General features: G+C 39.0%; 1 protein-coding gene across 4 annotated transcripts in view; it reads right to left on the bottom strand.

The window, feature by feature from the left end:
• The window catches only part of ANGPT1 (angiopoietin 1), a 237,483-nt gene that overhangs the window by 22,781 nt on the left and 193,618 nt on the right, over window positions 1-21,084 (bottom strand). For all 4 annotated transcript variants that reach the window (XM_018570749.1, XM_018570726.1, XM_018570734.1 and 1 more), the window contains one exon: window positions 16,472-16,638. In XM_018570749.1, coding sequence (XP_018426251.1) covers window positions 16,472-16,638 — 167 coding nt within the window. The remainder of the gene's footprint in view (window positions 1-16,471; window positions 16,639-21,084) is intronic.

The following is a 21,084-nucleotide window of genomic DNA, read 5'->3' on the forward strand; positions in this document are numbered from 1 at the left end:
GCTCTGCTGACGGTCCATACCTTCAAATAAATCGGATGGTGCCATGCCAAGACCAGATGAAATAATACAAAATCACCAGCACTCCAAATACATGCATATCACAGATTTATTATGAAGACAGAGTCACACAAATCAAAAGCATACCAACATTTCAGGGGCCTTACAGGGTCCCTTCCTCAAGGTGACATAATGGCCACAATGTCAGTTCGAGGAAGGGACCCTGGGAGGTTCCAGAATGTTGGTATGCTTTTAATTTGTATGACGCTGTCTTCACAATAAATGTGTAAAATGCATTTATTTGATGTGCTTGGGTTTTCATAATCTTCCATCAGATTAATGTCAAACTGATGCCCGTCGACACAAGCCCTTATTGAGCAAAATATAATAAGAAATCTCTTCCATCCTTGATCTTCAACTGATATTATTGGAGAAATTTAGAGACTGATATATTTTCAATGGAGAGGCCCAATAACTGTGACATAGGCCCAATAAATGTGACTTAATGACCACAATGTCAGCTTGAGGAAGGGACCCTGAGAGGTCCCAAAATGTTTGTAATGCTTTTAATTTGTGTGACTCTGTCTTCACAATAAATCTGTGATGTGCATTTGTTTAATGTGTTGGGGTTTTCGTATTCTCCCATCAGACTTATGTCCAACTGATGCCTATTGACAAAGGCCCTCAATGAGCAAAGCAAAATAAAAATCTCTTCCATTCTTGATCTTCAACTGAGAGATTTTGAGACAGGTATATTTAGATGGATAGGCCCAATCACCTTTTATAAGTATCCTGTTGCAGTGTGTCCAGGAAATTGTGATCACAATATTCGACTGAAAATCTTAACTCCAGCAGCAGTATAATTGTATGAATTGTTGTGAATATGAGCCTACAACAAATGCCAAGGTTCCCCAACTTCTGAGCTGTGGTTCTCAGAGGGGAAGGTTATGCAGCACAGAATCAAGTGATAAGAGGCTGCAGTCCCTCTCAGAAGCCCTGTGAAATTGCTACTGATACTGGCTGCAGTGAGTTATAATAAATCCAAACGAAGGTAAATGGAGAGGCAGCTGTCTTTCCCGAATGGCAATAGCAGCTGTAATTGTTGTCTGGATTTGACATTAGTAGGGCTTCCTTTCTGGACTTGTCGCTGCAGTTGTAATACAAGCCATGACAAATCACAGCAAGCAAGCTAAGAATTAGCACTGCTGAAAAACGTTAAGTGTCATTAGCACAGCATTTCTCTGAGGCTGTGAGCCACCTAGGAATTGTACTGCTTCATTACAGTAGTCAGCTGGAAATGATAACATGTATTTAACACCTCCTGGATTTGGCTGCTACGACTGTATCTGTGTAACAAGAGTTATGGAACAGATGAAAAGAGCTGAGATTGCAGATTAGCAAGAGCATTTAAGGAATGGCATTAGAACAGAGTATTAACAGTGTAGTGGATTATATGCAGCAGTTGACCACATGCATTTGTTAACCACAAGCAGCCAGTTCAAGCTATGCTCCACCTTTCCTAAGCATGCTCCCTGTAGAGCTGCCAACTCAAGATTTGTTTATGTAATTTCTTTTTTCTTTGAATAGATGGACAAGAATTTACATTCAGCTGCATTTTATACAGCTCCCCATAAAAGCACTATACATAGCATTATTCTAGAAAATATGTAAATCTATAAAACTGCAGCTGAACAATCACTTATTGATAAATTGGTGGCTCCTTGTGTTTAACAGATAAAGCTACCAGTGCCCACCCAGAGATGCCCCACCAGAGTCCACCCATAGCTGCACCATCAGCGTTCACTAATAGATGCATTACCAGTTTCCACCTATACATCCACCACCAATGTCCACCCATAGCTGCACCATCAGTTCCCACCTATAGATGCCCCACCAGTTTCCACCTGTAGATTTACCACTAGTGTCCACCCAAATCTGCACCCCAGTTTCCACCCAGGACCGTACCACCATTGTCCTCCCACTGATGCACCACCATGTCAACCCGTACATGCACGGCCAGTGTTCACCCACAGTTGCACACAAGTGTCCACCCAGGACAGCACCACCAGTGTCTACTCATGAATGATCAACCATTATCAGCTCATACCTGCACAACTATGTTTTTCTTTGACTGTGAACTAGGCATTGTCTGCACATTAGGAAGTCCTAATGAAGATGAAGAATATGCACAAAACCTTAAACTAACCGTTATTCCAGAGTAAGACCCTGTTTTCTAATTTTCTGTAACAGGGAAAAATCACTATTGATCCCCAAAGGCAATCTGGATCAGCAATCTACACTGTTATTTCTTTTACATATCGATAGACAGTTTTGTGCATTTAGAAACACACATAGTCAGGGTGATACCATGTTGGGTTAACAGACAGTGTGGCCTCTCGTTTGTTGTTAAAGCCTGATGAAAACGTTTGCTTGTAAGTACATTTATCCCTTGTTTTATTTATCCTAATAAAATGATTTTACACACGGAGGTGGCGCTCTGTTCCCTTTTGTTTTCCATTCTAGAACACAGCAGATACATAGGGCTCCTAGGGTGGAACCACCATAGTCAGTATCCAACACTGCTGGTTGTGTTAAATGCTGAAGAGTCTGGCAGAGACTGCAGCCCTGGAATGGAGAGAAGATTGAAGACATGGGCCACCGGAAAGGTGAATACAAGATTTCTTCTATTGCAATAGGATATTGTTTTAGTTTTGACCTATGCCAGCCAAGAGCAAGTAAGACAGGCAAGTATTTTTCATTTAAGGGTCAAATCTCATATTCACAAGCAAATCTCTCTTATTATAAACACTATCCATCATTGTTGTTCAAAAATTGTACCTATTCCAAGAGGATTCACCAACATCTTGATTTTAGAATCGTGTAGTGGGAAACACTGCCATATGAAATATTTGCATTATTTATAAAGCACCAAAGGTTACAGAACTGACATGGGCAACTCTGAACTGCCAAAAGTATATCCCAATGACTCCCTAGTTAGATACACCACTCAGATTTGCCTATGACTTTCCCAGCTTCTTCCTTTGGTGGCACTTACTGTATGCTGACAGGCATACCTAGGTTTTCTCAATATATATATTGATGAGCAACAATTATCTTGCTTAACATTAGGATTAATCCCACAGACCTAGAAGTCTGCAGTCGTACATCTGCCAAGACTCCACTAGTTTAATAAAAATGAGAAGCTGATGTTGTAGAACTGCTACTTGTTCTTTAATCTCCAGTAGTCATGTTGTGTGATCACCTCCTATTAATATTCAGCAATTGTTACGATATGATGGCAGTTTAAAATAATAAACTGAAGAGACACCAAAACAGGACCACATAGGATTAGCTTTTTATCACTCAGAGTGGCTGGCCCTTTTGTTTTGACAAGCATAATGATGTGCTGTTACTACTGTGTTGTTAACAGGGTATCAAGTGATTTTGTGTTGATATTGGTTGAAAAGTTGAATTTTAACTGTTTGGCTTTTCATCAGATGGAATTGAATTCTAGAAAAAAATAAACACAGGAAAACTGATTCATTAGTCACAAGACCAACCGATAGCTACATTTGGTTGATGACTAAGATGATGACAGGCAAAGTGTGAATTATATAGAATAATATGCATCCAAACCCAGATCACTAAATGCAGTGTCCTTTCTCAGCATGAAGACACTTGCTTGATAATGATCATAATAAACTTAGCATTTCTGACATATCATCTACTTAACAGACACTATGGGATTAAATAATAAATCAGCCACCAGATCGAGCCGAGAAGCATAGGAAATTATTTTGCTCCTCAGTGCCATCACCTGGCGGTAGTGCTGTGTGAACGGCAATTACCCAGCTATATGCTGGGCGGAAGATTTATAAACCAGCCCCAACCTGGTAATAGGAAACTTCAAAGGCTTTTGGCCAAGTTTGTTTAAAAAAATGTTTACATACAAAAATCTATCAATGTTATATATGTATTTTTATCTTTAAGAACAAAGTATATTATGGTGTGCAGATCCTGAGTAATTAGGTGCCAACCCTTGGTACGTCAGACGCCGCCTTCTTATGCCCGCACGTCGCCACTGATACTTGCAGTGTGTGGCTGGAGACGGCCCCACAAGTACCGGCGGCTTTTGGTGCTGGAGATCATCAGCAGGCTGTCCTGAGGCTTCACTGCGCTGACAGGCTCTCCCTATGTTGTGTCTTTCGATTGGTAAGTGATGGCCTTTATAGCCACAATGCTTTCAAACGAATATAACCCCTTTTCATTGCTTTCTTTATGACAACCTCTGCAGTATTATACGTACTTACCTGGTTGATTTACATACTCTCCCATTCCTAGCCATTCTCTGGGCACTGAATGAGGGACTTAGTGATTAATAATGCCTGATTGACACAAATAGAGAGGCCCTTTCTGATGCAGTGCTCCCCTTTTTTATACATTTTATATGTGTGGTTTATCTTAGATGGACCTACCCTGTGCATGACGTTATTTTCCTCTACTACTTCTCTATCTGTACCTCTTATGAGGAGCCCCTGACTGGGTTTTCCAATCTCCTCCAACCTGGGATCACGTGTCTCCCTGATCCGCCTTGCATATTGGTTTGTGCATATGATGATTTTGCACTGAGGGGGTAAGAATGATTGGCATATTTGTTGTAACGACATTACATTATTCAGTATGATTAATGTTGTAGTACTCATGTTGCTTCTTTCTATGATCCTTAGACCACCTCCTTCTCCTGATAAAGCGCAGTGTGGCGCGAAACGCATAGAGCACTGCAAGTATCGCATTATCATCCGTCTATCTGGTTCCATTTGAGGTTTTTGCAACATTGCATAATGGATTGAATTTTTTCCTAACTATATATGTCCTTATCTCACATTGTATCACCTCATTGCATTGTTTCAATCATGTCATTAGATTTCTAATCATGTACATCATAGCCTCTATAGTGGAACATAGCGGGTGTTAGGAGGCTATTTAATATATTTACATACCAATGTCTTTTTAAACCTTTTTGTATGGTTACAATAAATAATATATTTTAATATATACACACACAATCTTCTGTTCATTGGACTTGTCATTTGGTGCCAAAAAAACCCAACTGCTTCTTTTCTTTGTTATATTTTTATCTTTATTTTAAACATGAACATTTATTACAGGCTGTATTCATCATATTGTGTTTTAAAACATGCTTAGCTCTCTTATAAGAAAGCCCAGCACCACCTTTATACTTTTTAGTAAGCTGATTTAATGTGTTAAGACTTTGGTGCCTCTGATAGCAGGTCTGTCCATCTTGTGACCCATTTTGTTTTGCACAATAGCTATTATCTGGGATTTCAGCTCCTATATAGACTCTCTTAAAGCTCCTGCTGGATGCAAATGGCAAATATGGAATATTAAAATATGGTATATTATGTATACCTGTCTATATTGTTCATTATTAAAAAATGTATTTTTTAGAAAAGAACTTAATACATTACAAAATAACTTACTGAACAGTCACTTTACCCAAAACGAATAACTAACTTTTTGGTAAGTGGTGAAGAGTTAAACTTTTTGCCAGTCATGTCTTAAAGTAAATCAGTTGGTGAGATATTTGCATTTGTGTTTCCAGGTCTAAATACCTGCTATGGAAATAATGGGGGGGACTTCCACTGTTCCTTCTGTTTTTTTATTTATTGCATAATAGGGTTATTGATTTTCTGTTATGGAGAATAAAAGAGGAGGAACTGGAACACATAAAGATAAGTTGAACCAACTTTAATTTGAATCCTGGGTCCTGAACTCTATACAGAATGTGAGTAAATTAGCAAGTGATACAGTTTTCCTTGAGCCCCAAGATCTCACAGTTCTGCCCCGTTCCACCCTTCCCCCACTTCCAACAGCTATCCTAGAGGCTTTGATCAACATCAGAGAGAACTGGAAGACCATAATGATAAAACCTCATGGAATGTAAAGATTTTCAGTTTTCATATTCCATTAACAAAGCTGAATGCTCTTTCCACCTATCTGTCTGTCATTGACATTCAGGATCCCAACAACATCCTTTTGGCTTTATAGTTTTATCACGGTGCCTAAATATAATATTTATTATTATTTTTTATTTGTACAGCTTAAGTACAACTCATTCTGCAAAGCTTTGCAATAAGGGCATGTTTATCCCTGTTAGCAAGAAAAATTGGCAGCGGCCTCATTGGTGTTTGCAACTGAACTTCTGAACTATTACCTCAGGGTTAAAATTGATTGATTTCTGCTTTTTTTGCCTATTTTGTTACTATGTTTTATTACCTGTTACTTATCAGAACATTCCTAAAGATATAACTTAAAGGGGACCTTTCAGTATCTCTGCAAGTATTCTGTCTCAACCACCGATTTATGTATTTGAGCATAGCTCCTGAGACTAGTCTGCACGAATAGTATGACAACCTACTGAGCTGATGGTATCCCCTGGCAGGGTCCGACTCCCCAAGAAGAGTAAAATCCTTTGTAGTTTATAGTTTATTCAGACTTTGGCAATACAAAGGATGTCATTTCTTGTTGATTCCTTGTCATTCTTAGATGTGGAAAGACATTTCTACCTGTAGCTTTGTAACACCCTGTATAGAATCCTCCTCTTAACATAGTGAGTCAGAAAGTGAAGAGAAATTAGTTAAGAAGAGCTGGGAGTATATACTAGAATACTAATCTACCACTAGTTGCCAGGAATATACCATCACATAATGATATGCATTGAATACATGGCAGCGTAACAGAAATAACAGAAAATATCAAGTTTGCATGAATACATTCTTGATATAACCATATAAAGCAACAATATTAGAGGTAATATGTATGATGGGTGCTATAACCTGCAAAACATTTTTTACTGGAGTTAAGCTTTAGTATGCATTCACTTACCATAGAAAGTATAACTGATGCTAGTAAAGAATGTCAATGCCCATGCCCATACCCATGTGTCGTGAAAATGGCTGCCTCACCTTCTCCAAAACAATTAAGATATGTGTTCCAATTTATGAGTACTGAGCAATGTGGTTCTCACCAAAGGTTTCCAATAGGGTTGCACAGATACCAAGTACAGTATTCGGTACAAGTACGAGTACATGTACCGATACTTTTGAGCTCCAAGACTACACTAGAGAAAAATTCATAAATTATGAGGCAGCTGTAAGGAGCACACTGAGCTCATGGGATTTGTACATCTCTGTTTTAATGTATGATTTTGGTTTTATAAATATAAATAAAGGGATGCACATATACCAGTTTTGCGAGTACGAGTACCTACAAGTACGAGTACTGATACATTTTTGTTTATTATCACGTGACAGTTTTTCTAAAACAATACAGACTAATGATTTCAGGACAGTGGTGGAGTGCCAGAGCCAGGTCCCAGCTGCAATTGCTGCAACCCTGGTAGTTCTCATGAAAATGCCAAGTATCTGCACTGGTACTCGAAAAGTATCTGTGCATCCCTAGTTTCCAACACGCAGAATCATGTAGTAACTGCTTATAATGTTGACACCGATGCCTATATGAGTGACTCCAATGACTCCAATGCCCTCGTATAAGCATGTAGTAATAAACACTATTTACAAAATTCCTTATTTCACTTTCCTGTGCTAGAATAACCTAATTTTTCAGCAAATTAGAGAAAAGTGCAGTTTTGCTTTAATTGTATGGCTCTTTATTTCGAATAACACGTCTTGATAATTACAAATTAACAAACAACTGATTAATGTCTATTGCCCAGCGTTCAGTTAATCAATAAACAAAATGTAGCTCTAAATCTTCTTTTGTGACCACCACACACTTTTAAACCAATCCATCATACTTCCCATGGAGCTGTCACCTTGTAATAAATGCTGCCATTTAGTCATGTCAGTTTAATTTGGATGTCACTCAGTACGGCTTTAAGGTTGCACTTCATGCATATAAGTTAAAGCCCACAGTGGGAATTTAAGTAATTCATCACTGTAAAAATTCAAGTGGCATATCTTCTTTCTGGCACCGTGACTTCTACCTTCACATACTCTGCAATTATTGATTTGTTAAAATTTTGCCCTATTTAGCGTATAATAAAAAAATTTAATTTATTATTTTGGCGATATTTGATACTTCATTTTTATTAACAAAAAAACATTTAATAGAGGGTACACCTTTGGCATAGGATTCCCAAAACTCTATGTTTTTTTTTTTTTTTAAAGAGAGCACAGCAGTCGTTAATTTCTTTCAGACATTCTAGGGTTGATGTGCTAAAGGCAAATAAGCTGTTGAGTTTTAAAGAGACTTTTTAGTTTGCAAGGGGAATCTCCCTTACCTTAATGTAGCTTTTCTCAACTAGTGTGCCGTGGCACCCCGGAACGCCTTCTGGCCTTCCCAGGGGTGCCTTTTTTGTACAGCAACATGCCTTTCCATTGTGCAAACAGGCTTCTGATGTAAAGGGTAACTGTGATGTAAAGGGAGTCCTGATGTTAAGGGGGTGCTTCTGATGTGAAGCGAGTTCCTGATGTGAGGGGGGGGGGTTCTGATGTGAAGTTGGCACTCCTAGTGTGAGAGGAGAGATTCTGAAGTGAAAGGGGGCTCCTGATTTGAAGGGGGAACTCTGATGTGAAGGGAGAAGCCCATCTTTTTTGAGTTTTTGCATGGGGCCCCACTTTTTAGATTGCCTTGAGAATGGGATGCCTTGAGATTTTGCATACCGTATATACTCGAGTATAAGCCGAGTTTTTCAGCCCATTTTTTTTGCTGAAAAGTGCCCCCCTCGGCTTATACACTTAGTGGACGAGGTAACCTTAGGTGACTTCCATCATCCAATCACATACAAGCAAAAGTATTTTCCTTGCTCGTGATTGGGTGTTCTTTGCAAAATCAATTTTCACCACATTCACTAAGCTAAGGGAAAAATTCCTTTGTGAAGTGAACTGCCTAAATGCCTTTAGTAAATCAATCTGTTCCTAAATGAGATTCAAAACTTAAGGAAACAAAAGATTTAGAAAAACGAAATGTGAAATGTGTAGCCTGCCATTACTGACCTGTCTCTGAAAATGCTATTGGCCTGGATCCCGATGGCGTTTCTTCGCTGCCTTAATGCCCAACTAAGAACAAGTGCGCAGCAAGCTAAATCTGAACTTCTAATCTCTATGCTTGCAAAATTATTACAGCCACAAGTACAGAAAGACAGACAAGCAACTTGCATTTTCAGAAGAGGAGTTAAGCAATGTCTGCTTCACATATCTCTTACTACAGGTTCCATTTAATTAATTATTGTGCAGCTCAAATAACCTACAATCAGAATTTAGGAGATGCTTGAGATAAAGCTACACGTTGCCATCAAGGGGCACATAAAAAAGAGGAATGCTGAACTAGTTGACCATGTATAGTTCATGAGTACATTCATTATGTGGTACAACCTGATCAATTACCATTCTACAACATGTAACATAATATAAAAGTACATGTAACATAAGACCTCACACAGGAAATATCAGCACTTGTATGCTATCTGTCTATCATCACTGGATTAATTACAGCAGCACACAAGTTCTATAATGTACAAAGCAGCTAAGCAGCTAGTGCACTTCAGTATATAATAAGCCCAAAGAATGGGAGTACAAAGATGATATATTGTTACTGCTCTATGTCTATCTATTTATCTATCTATCTATCTATCTATCTATCTATCTATCTATCTATCTATCTATCTGTACCAGTGGCACTCTGGCTATTGCTCCCAGCTGCTTACATCCACCTGTCGCGTGTGGAAGCTAGCCGACAGGAGAATGGGTCCGCATGGGAGGGGAATTGGGGGTTGCGCCAGAGGAGGGGAGGTGCTTGTTTTGCCTAGGGCGCAAAAAAGTCTAGCACCGGCCCTGACCAGCCCTGCTTGCCAGATAAACACAATCCTCAAATTCACTCCTTTGCATTAGGACAGACCATTGTGAAAAGGCTAAGAAAAACCTAGAATCAGCCATCTTGCCTGATTTAACAAAACAAGACATTTTTTTAAAGTTATTTTTCAGAATGCTGTGTGAATAGGAACAAATTACACACACACACACACACACACACACACACACACACACACATATATATATATATTGAAAATGGCAAACATTTAAGTAGCAGGGTCTCTTAGGGGTGCTGGGTAACATTTATAATCCTATGCTCTTATTTTGGGATCGGAGAGGGTAAGAGAAATTATTTTTCAGTAAACTGAATTCAGGAAGAGTTCATTCACAATTAGCAGACTATGCACAGAATCACTATACTGAAGGGGAATAATAGTATTGGTGATTTTTTTCCCCCTATATATATGTGAAAGAGATAATCTTAATACAGACAATTTTATCTGTTTATGTTGATGTTATAAACCTTGGTTCTGTGCATAGCCATATAATGATATATAGATTTGTCTAACATATTTTTGTTCATTACATAAGCAGGCTGTGTTCCCTACTTAGATCTGCACAATGGTCTTTGCTGATCTTTTTGCTGCACTGCAATCCTATCAGCCAAGGTCTGTCTGTTTGAAAACGGTAGACAATCTGCAGTCTCTAATGACATAAAACATTTGCAATACTGCTGGTAGCTAGTAGGGCTGCAACTAATGATTATTTTCATAATTGATTCGTTAACAGAGTATTTTTTTGATTAATCGATAAAACGAATAAAGAAAAATTGAATAAATGCCATCCTTAATGTAAAATAAAATAAACAAATGCAGTGTTACAAACCAAAGTTTACTTCAGAATAAAACTGCATGCACAATGTTTTACAATCGCATTGCACAGCACGGCATTGCGGTACTGCGCCTTCCAGTGTAGGCGATCACACTGTGGGTGGGAGGCAAGTTTGGGGTGCCATTGAAATGAATGACGTTGCAACACACCTCCTGCAGCAGAATTTGTCAGGCTGAAATGGAAAATGACTTTTTTTCCCACCTTATATGATTTTTTAAATTATTGTATTGTGAGCACATGGCACTTGATTATCTTCATCCAGGGAATGACTGCTGCCAGTGGCAAGATTCCGCAGACAGCAGCCGGATGTAAATAGAGCAGGTAGTGGGCAGATGCAATAGCCAGCCTGCTATTGGCCATTTCAAATTGCAATAGCCAATAGCAGGCTGGTTATTGCACACACCTTCTGCTGCTGTGCCCTCCTCCCAGGGTGGAGGAGAGAGCTAGGGGATCCAACCAACGAATCGATAATGAGAATCGCTGACAACTATTCTCATTATCGATTATTATTGATTAATCGATTCGTTGGCTGCAGCCCTAGAAGCTAGAGAACTTTGCCTAGGCTTTTTGTCACATAAGCAGGCTTGTGAACAGGCGTTTTCTTTATTGCAAGTAATGGATGTAGCAATGCAAGCAATATATTTGTATTATCCTGGCATACAACATATTGAATCATGTTAAGTGTTAAATGTGAAAATAAATAGACTTTAATAGGTACTATTTACACAGGAAAACAGAAGCCCTAAGCGGTCTGAATTCCTAATACAAAAGAGATATTATAAAATATCTTCCTTTTTATGCTCCAACTCAGAGTTTCCTCTACAAACATTCTCCCGGTAAAAACAAAGCACTTAATTTAAGATTTAATAGCAATTTAGAGTCATAACCCTTATATTCTTCTAATAACAAAACACAAGTCACGGTGAGTGAATCCGAATAGCAGGAAAAATGGTTCAACAAACAGCGTGAGTTCATCAAAAACATTTTTCAGGATCAACTTTGTAACCTTCTGCAAAGCAGTTATGGAATGGGGTTTATTGTGATAAGTTTAAGGAAACTGTTTATGCAAACCCTTTCCAAATTTTAACTGTTATTTTGACTTTAAGCCCATTAGAAGATAAAACAAATACATATAAAATAATAAAAATATTACAGTAAGTGTTCCAACATAAACAGATGCATGGTTTATTGGTATAGATTAACTAGAAGGAAAAAAGTTCCACAAGAGAATTGGTATTTATATGTGATTTTGTATTTATATGTGTTGCTAAGCATCTGTGTCAACATACAGAGAATGTAACATGTTAGTTTTACATAACTTTTTGGAACTTAGGAAGTCTCAACATCATTTTCTCAATTGGGTAAAGGACCATCAGCCAATGTAATTTATGTAAGTTAGCCAACAATGTGCTTCATAACTGGAATTCAATGAAAGAACTGTGTGAATGCGCAACCAATACAATTTTCCAGTTTCAGTAGGAAATTAATGGCCAATAACACCCCTTACATGCATTAGTGCAATTAATTCCAAATGATACCCCGAATGCACCTGTATTGGAGTATACTGTACATTTCACTGCCGAAAATTCTGCATCCACAGTTTTTAGTCCATTGTGGTGCATTAGAGAGCCAATTTAAATGAAAGGGCTGCCTTAATGCAACACACATTAACATGTCTCTTGAACACACCACAGCAGACCAGGCGGGTGTGAATGTGCCCTGAAAGCCCATCCAGGAATTAAATCCTAAAAAATTAATTTGAGTACCTTAACTATTAACAAACATGTATCCTATTTATTTATCACTCAGCTGTAGATCCTCAAATCATCTCTGAATTGGTGCTGACACTGTTCTTCCTTCAGGAGGGGGGCTACTTTTGTTCCCCATGGTCCCTGTGTGTGTTGTAAAGTAGCCACCGCTCCAAGCTCACTCCTGTGAAGGACTACAATCTCATGTTTAGTTTACTAATTTTTATTGAGATTGCAGTTCATCGCAGGAATGAACTTGGAGAGGTGGCTACTTTGCAACACACACAGGGACCATGGGGAACAAAAGTAGCCACCCTCCAGAAGGAAGGACAGTGTTAGCACCAATTCAGAGATGATTGGAGGATCTACAGCCAAGTAATACACAAATAAGATACATTTTTGTTAATAGTAAATGGTACTTGAATGCATTTTAATTATGTAATTCCTGAGTTTAGTGTCACTTTAAGCAACACTCTGGGGTTGATTTACTAACCTTATAAACACACCACGAACGTGTATACACCTCTGTAGTGTGTTCCCTCCCAGCATGATCTATGGGTGGAATCTAAACACCTTTGTAGTGTGTACACACCCAGCAGGTGTGTTGTGCAAAGCCCTGCCCTGAATTGCAAGGTGATGTTGTGTAAATTAGCTCTACATTGTGTTGCTTGCGTTGATAAATGCAGGAATGTAAATGCATGAGCTAACCATTTTTGTCTAAACTGTGAAGCAGCATTATATATGCATCATGTGCATGATTTTTCCATATATGGCATTAGTGGAAATATGCTTATAGAGACTTTTTGGTTGATAAATACGCTTTGCTGTGTAAAAATCACACGCACCTGGTGCGTGCGTGTGTTTAGGTTAGTAAATCACCCCCTCTGTTTCAGCTACATTTGCTCATGAAGTGCAATAATTTCAGTTTTAATGTCCACTTGCTTTCTCATTATAGTCAGTAGTTGTTCAGAGTAAACATGCTTCCTCATCTAATAATTTTTACCACTGACCATCACCTTATATATAAAATAAACCATTTAATTCAGCATTGAATTAATTGCAAAATCATTAAGGCTGAACCGCAAAGTGCACTTATTATTTTTGCCTCCCCTGCCATGACCTAAACAATCCCACCACCACCCTACGCAGATCGATACTTACCGAGATGTGAGGGTCACTGCTCTGCTGTTTCTTGACATCATGCACTGCAAGTCTCCCTCTTCTGGTTGGGAGATAGCCTTATAGAAGTCTATTAGACTGTAATGTGCAGTTGCAGCCAGCAGAGGGAGCATTGCGGTGCTGGATGTAAACGATAGAGGAACCATGCCTGTCGGATCTTGATAAGTACATATCCATGGAGGGGATGAGTAGAATTGTTTAGGTCAGGGTTAGAGGGCAAAAAGCATAAGGGCACATTGCTTTAAAGTGCACATATCCTTTAAATTCCAATTTTGTCTAGGGGAACAGAATAGACAGCTATACTTACCTTATTCATTATTCTCCTGGCAGCTGGTGCTCTCCTTTTTTCTCTGACCCTTTATGGATGTCGTCAGGGCATCAACCTCTTCACAACGCACAACCCGCATAGCATATACATCTATGAGGCTGTAGGCATAGGAATTCCTAGGCATTGGAAGTTAACGTTTCTATTTATGGAGAAATGCCACATAAAATGTAGATTTTCTAGGTACAATCAACATTTCTAGGAGTTCCCGATAACATAGCAAACTTTCACTTTTTGAGTTCAGATCCACTCTAAGGTTTAATTAACCATAAGTTCACAGACTACACTCCTCTACACTAATGTGTGTTTCATGCCAAACATGACCTGCATTTACTGTGAGCTGTGAAAGAGAGATAAATATTCTCTTTGCTGCCAGCTCTATCACAAGTGACAGTGACATCGGTGTGAAATAAAGAAGCAATGCTGCCCCGTTCACAAGGCCGTCAGCTTTTCAATGTTCTTGTTTGCCCCAGTGACTCCAAAAGATTCTTCAGAATAGTTTCTTAGATACAGGCTAAGGAAGCAATTGCAGTTCAAAGGGGTAGGTATTTTAAAATTCAGATCCAGGTTTCTGACGTGCCAGGAGCTCTTAAGCTGTCATTTTTGAAAGCTTTAGAGATTGCAGCATGAGAAAAAAAATTGCTTCTTCATAGATGCCTAGAGATTTGGGTCCCTATAGTAACCTTTTCATGGGGCAAAGACATTTTGTATTATAAAGGGCTTAAGAATTGATTGTCTTTAAAGTAGACGTTATTAAAGTGGAGATGTAAACCCTTCAACTTGGAAATGGTTTATTCGTTTTCAAGTGACCGATACTTGATACTTCAAGAAAGAGAACTGATCATCAGATAAGGAAGGTTGTGTTAAATAAAGGATTGGGAAACCTGGCTGCTGCTTGATCATTTCAGACTCCAAATGATTTAGCTGTGTTTGACGTGAGGAGTAAGCTTTGTTTAATAGAGAAGTCAGGCTACACAGGTCAATGAAATATAAGGAGAAACAAGCTATTTTACCCCGTGAGTGTCAGGGTTGTATTACCAGAGCTGTATTAAGACACTGTGCTGCCCAAGGCACACTTGAATGATAACACGCTGTTATCTAAGTGCTGCCCCTTGTATGGTACAATTATTTTAGGAAAACCTAATGGTAGAATGTTCTATTGGAGCAAGCATGATGTCTTAAAATTTACAGCTTTCCTTTCTAACTGCGCAGACCAACAAGCAACTGAAAGGAGGGATAATTTCATGTTTCCTGAACTTTAGTGAGCCTTCTGACTCATTTAAACACCTCTTGCACATAACTAGCCCTACAGTTCTTTTGCTGCATTAAGCCAAAAGTTTCTACAGGGAAACAACAGATTCCAGCACAGTCTCTGCTGTTGCAGTACTGAATGCCTTGTGTTTGGTATGCTCAATATGTACATATTAAAGTGGAACTAAACTCAAAAAGTTAAGATTTGAAACATTGGGAAAATTTAAAAATGTTAATGGTGCCTAAGCCGTACAATAACATTGTACCATTTTTCTGGAATTCCTACTGAAAAATATCAGTGCACCTCCTGGTATGTGAGGGAGCCTACAACTGTATCTACAGCCTCATAGTTGTATATTTGCAGTGTGTGATCTACGGCACAGCTGCCTCTGACTGCTAGGAGAATTGGAGTGAGCTTTGGCAATGTCACTACTGTGTCACAACTATTGATCATGTTGGAAGCTCTGATATAAGGATGCTAAAGCTCTGTCTCTCCCAAGACCATTCAGTAATTGGGGAAGGGTCACCTGCAGGGAGACCACAGGCAATACTGGTGACTAGTGATAAGCCAAGCGTGTCTTTTTTTTTTTGTGGGAGGTTCGGTGAACTCTTCAAAAAGTCTGCATATTGCAAACTTTAATGCAAAGTCCATTGAAGTCAATGGAAGGTGAATCTTGAAAATCAATTCTCTCTCTCTCTCTTAAAATCTGTAAGCTATTGCCCCTGTGATGACAAGGGTGTAATTTAATGTAAAAAGTAAAAACAGAAAAATCAAAACCGGCACAAACAGACAGAAATAGCTTGCTTCAATTTTAACTTAGGATGGACCTACACTTCCTTAACCATTAACTGAAACACATCCAGTGTCAAAGTCTGACACTGGATGGGGCATAGGGCAAAATTTGAAATCCAGAAGCACTTAGGTACAACAGATTCATACCACTTAAGCTACCATTTGTAGTTGAGTCTAAAAGCAGCTTTAAATGTAATCATAATTCCATTGGAATATCAAGGCTCCAGTGCATAACCTATTCCCATCTTAGAAGGTTCTATTTTACACTTGCTGCATTTGCTGAATCATGTCATAGGCTTTTTACGAGCCCATAAATTGTCTGTCTCACTTCTCCCTTGGACTCTTATTTTATCAGTCCTTTCAAAGTTTTAAATTAACCCTGTGGGCAGCTTTGGTTCCTAGATCTATAGCTCAATGACATCCCATTCCTTACCTGTAATTCTGTTTCTCATTTCCTATGTGGAATCTGTCATACTGTGCGTGTGCTTGATTGCCTTCCCAGTCCATTAAGTCAACTCTCAGAGAGTACTGCCTTTGGCTTGTAATTGCAAATATAAACTCGTTCCCCAGCCAAAATTCACCAGATGGGCTGCCAAACCCCTAGAGGAAAATTAGTTGAATAAAATAGATTTATCTTCAGAGTACAAATGATATTAATGCTTTTTACAAAGTCATTATGTGTTATTTCATACATGCACTTATTAACTGCATAACATAACTGCCATTAGATTCAACTTGACTGCACATGGACACAATTTGATACTTGGAAAGTGCTAGAAAGTTTTCTAAACAGTTTCATAGAATCTTGTGAACATTAATTAAAGTGTATGTCAGGGCAAGATAACAAAAAATATGCAGTACCTCTATTTAATACATGTACAATTTGTATCTATTTAAAGTCCTTGCAAAAAAAAAAATACCTGTTGATCTGCAAGAAATGCTCTTGGATCCTATGTCCTGTTATAGACTGATAACACACAGCATTTTTGTGGAGTGAGTGTTGTCAGCCATGCCCAGTTTTCTCTTGCCAAACTACTCAGACCCGCTCACTCTCCCATCACATAAGACCCCATTCACACTGAGCTACAACAAAATAAGCAGAGCAGAGCGAATGTCAGCGACATTGAGCTACATCAAGCTTCTTTGAGCTACAGTGCACATTTTGAAGTGCTGCATAGCGCTTTATTTGGCATTTTACCACAGGGACTTTGTAGCTGCTACATTGGGCAGTATCCAATTAAAAGCGGTCTTTGTTGTGACCTAATTCCTTTTCATGTTTCCTGCTTCCATAGAGAGTGTTCCTGGATTTAATTTCTGGGCAAAAGTGACACTTTTGTAGTGCCAAAATGCCGCTAATGAGTGACATTGAGCTTCACCACTGAAGTCTACTGGGGCCAAGAAGCTACAAGCTTCAGCTACAAGCTACAGGCGACATTGAGCTTCAAGATGTGAACATCTCCATTGAAATGCATTGGAAGAGCTACCTTGAGCTACATTAAGCTTTATGTTTGAGCGATTTTTCAGCAGAACACGTGCTACAAAATGATCAGTGTGAATGGAATCATTCAGTAGTCCAGTGATGAATTTCTGACATGATCAATAGGTATTTTTTGCACCTATTAAACAGATATAACAAAACACTTTCAACTAAATGTTCAACTGACCAAAAGAAAGCAAAAAGGAAACATTGTTTGTTACCGTTTATTTACGCTTAAGGTGACTGAACTTTTACCAAGTGATTCTACATATGAGTACATATAAGTTTTCACAAATAATACTCTCTTATACTGATATTATTCACTAAGGCAGGTATCTCATTTTTGCTGCCCCTTGCAGTGCTTTATGTTGCATGTTAATGTGTGTTGCATTAAGGCAACCATATTCCAATGAAATACAAATACAATGATTAATTCTTTCTTCACCCTTCTTCTCCCTTCCTAGTATTACATAGCATGTCTTTGTATTGAGTATGCAGACATCTCATGCTGCTCCTAATTGCAAACTCAGGAGGTCTTTTCATCAAATCATATAGAGATCCATTTAGTTATATTATATTGTAAGTTTAATCAAATCATCATTAAGTTTCACTGAGTTTCACTGAGTTGTGCACAGTTAAAGGCACTTTTGAATTCTTCCATCTTTTGGTTCGGCACCCCTTATTTCTGAACATTGAGTCACTTCTGGTTACCCAACTGTTTTGTTTGGGAGCTGCCTTGCCAGTGAGCTTATTTACAAACTTTCCAGCATCTGGATGATTTGAGTGAGCACAGTAACCCCAGTACCTCCCCCTTCATGTCCCCAGCTCCCCATCATCTCCTCCTTCATGTCCCCAGCTACCCATTATCTCCACCTTCATGGCCCCAGCTCTCCTCTCTCTGACCCCACACTCTCCTCTTCCATGTCCCCAGCTGACCCCCATCTTCCACTTCACGTCCCCAGCTTTCCTTTCCCTGACCCCACACTCTCCTCTCCCATGCCCCCTTCATATTCCCAGCTCCCTATATCTCCCCCTTCATGTCTGCAGCAGGCCTCTCATACCCAGGCAGCTCTATATTCAGCAGCAGTTCTGTGTGATGAGGGAGCAGGGATAACCCCACTTCCCACTCATTGGCTGCTGTGCCGGCTGGATCATACTTCACGCTGCGCCCGGAACAAGGTGAGGGGTGCAGCGTGAAGTACGCAGGGCCTGGACAAGAGGAAGAGACCTGATACCGACATTAGCGGTTACCGGGATATTAAATATCCTGGTAATCAGTGGTTACCAGGGGCCCCTTCATCCTGTCCTGGCCCCCTCTAAGTGGCAGAACTCCAGGGCCCGTTCTCAGCTGCGACCTCTGTGACCCTGGAAGTTCTGCCACTGAGTGGACTAATGCATGTTAGAGTTGAACACAGAAAATTTGATACACTAAAAAATGTAGGAAAATCTTTGAACCTGACCAGGTTTTTACAGTAAATTGTATAATGAAGGAATTGGGTTATAAGTTTATAAGTTGAGCTTTAATTCAAAAATCCTCTATGTTGGCCTTCTGGAAAAAGATATGTAATCTTTCCACACTTTGAACTCACTCTTTGTGAGTCATTGACCTGGAAGCAATATGTGCATATCAGGTCCTGACACTTCTCTGCTAGTTTGCTTTTCCCAGGTCAGTGACTAAGTAGTGAAGTGAGAATAAGCATGACAGTCCCATAAGTCTTTACTGGCAGGTTTTTACTTAATGGGGTTTCCTGGTATAATACAGTGTGCTGGGAAATACAAAGAAAAACAGAGCGCCTCCATCGTGTAAAAGATCATTTATTCAAACGGCAACACAGCTGAAAATGTACTCACAAGAAGGATCGATCGATACAAGCATGTAAGATGATGCAATGGGAATCACTGGCAGCGGGAGTCTCACAGAATGAAACCGATCAAATGTCCTCTGCCCCTGTGAGTTTGAACGGTCTACGCGTTTCAGGGGCACGCCCCTTTCATCAGAACCTGAATGAACTCTTCAATATCCTGCTCTATTTAAATTAATCGTTAACCAATCACTGGGAAAGGTAACGTGGCAGTGTTAGACCAATTGCCGGTATTTCCACTATGCGCTCTCACCTGTCTGACGGGAAACCGCCGTTACTGATGAGTAAAAACATTGGCATTATAGTTAAAATTATTGTATGATAATTCCTAAAATGAATTAATGGCAGTATATGTATATAGAAAAAGGATCATGTGATTAATGAAATTTAAAATAATTTTAAAAGATTTTTAAAAGGATAACATTTCTCTAGATCGGGAGATCCGTGGATCTAATGGGAGCGGCTCTTAATAATCTTAAATACAGTGTGCTGTGCAATGCTCAGGTAAGAAGGTGAAATAAGTGTTCTGGAGGGAAGATAGAATTGTTGGGGAGAGGATAGGAAGCCAGGACCAATAGCACAAGGGTCCTGCGCTGCCTTTAGACATTAGAGATTTTCTTTATTTGTAATTTCACACAAGAGCATCTTCACCATGATAATATATTCAGAACTTCCTAACAAGTCAGTGTTAACACATTTATTTGTATTAGCTTCCCTCTAGGGCTGAAATTAAATACAATGTAAATATTCTGTGGAAGAACGGAGTCTAGTTAAACAGATTTTTTTTTTTTACTCGGAGAGAAAAAAATGAAATCAGCCACCTGCGTTAAGCAAGCTGCCTTTCCCATCAAGTCCATTTATTTCCCAGTAAATGAAATGTAACTAAATGAATAGTTTGTAAATGTAATAATTTACATTTGTCTCGGTGCTCTTAAAAACGGGTCCATCCAGTTTCCAGTTACTTGTAAATGAAATGGTTGAAGCTCAATATGCAGTAATGAAAGCAGTTTTACATTCACATTTTACAGTGAAGAAGATAACATCTATCCAAGTCACAATTAAATGTCGTGATATTCTATCTGCTGAAATCATAATTACATTAACGCAATGTTTGATCTAAGATTTTATTGCCACAGTGAGAAATCTGCTTGAATGGGTATAAAAATAGGAACATGATCCTATGTACAGAGAAGGTCAGGAGTAAGCACTAGTGACAGAGGAAAAAAAGGAATAATAAATAAAAAGGTTTAACTGCACATAGAAGACTTTTAGGACAAGACCTTCTTTTACATATTGTATCTGGCCCAAGTTCAGACAATGCTTTTGGAGATAAAAGGGCAGTAAGATTTTTGGAAACAAAGTCATTTAATACAATTGATTATAGAATGTGAGGGTCAAAATAAATAAACCGCATCACCTGTGCACACTGCATAACCTGCCCCCTATTTAAATATTATGAAAAAATCCTTGGGTATCATTCCTGCTGTGGTGGCAATAAACAACCTACTTTCATCTACTTGATGGGGAAATCCTGACTGTGGATTACTACTAGTAGGCTGAATTATAATTGCATCACAAGATCTTGTGATTAGTAAAAGCTAGTGCCATGCATGATTAGCTTAGTAATCAGTGTTTAGAGTTGGGAAGGGGGTCTAAATGGTCAAGATTACCCCCCCCCCCCCCCCCAAAAAAAAAACAACGACACAA

The sequence above is a fragment of the Nanorana parkeri genome, unplaced genomic scaffold, assembly GCF_000935625.1.
Source record: "Nanorana parkeri isolate BGI_ZX_2015 unplaced genomic scaffold, ASM93562v1 scaffold39, whole genome shotgun sequence".
In the NCBI taxonomy this organism is placed as follows: domain Eukaryota; kingdom Metazoa; phylum Chordata; class Amphibia; order Anura; family Dicroglossidae; genus Nanorana; species Nanorana parkeri.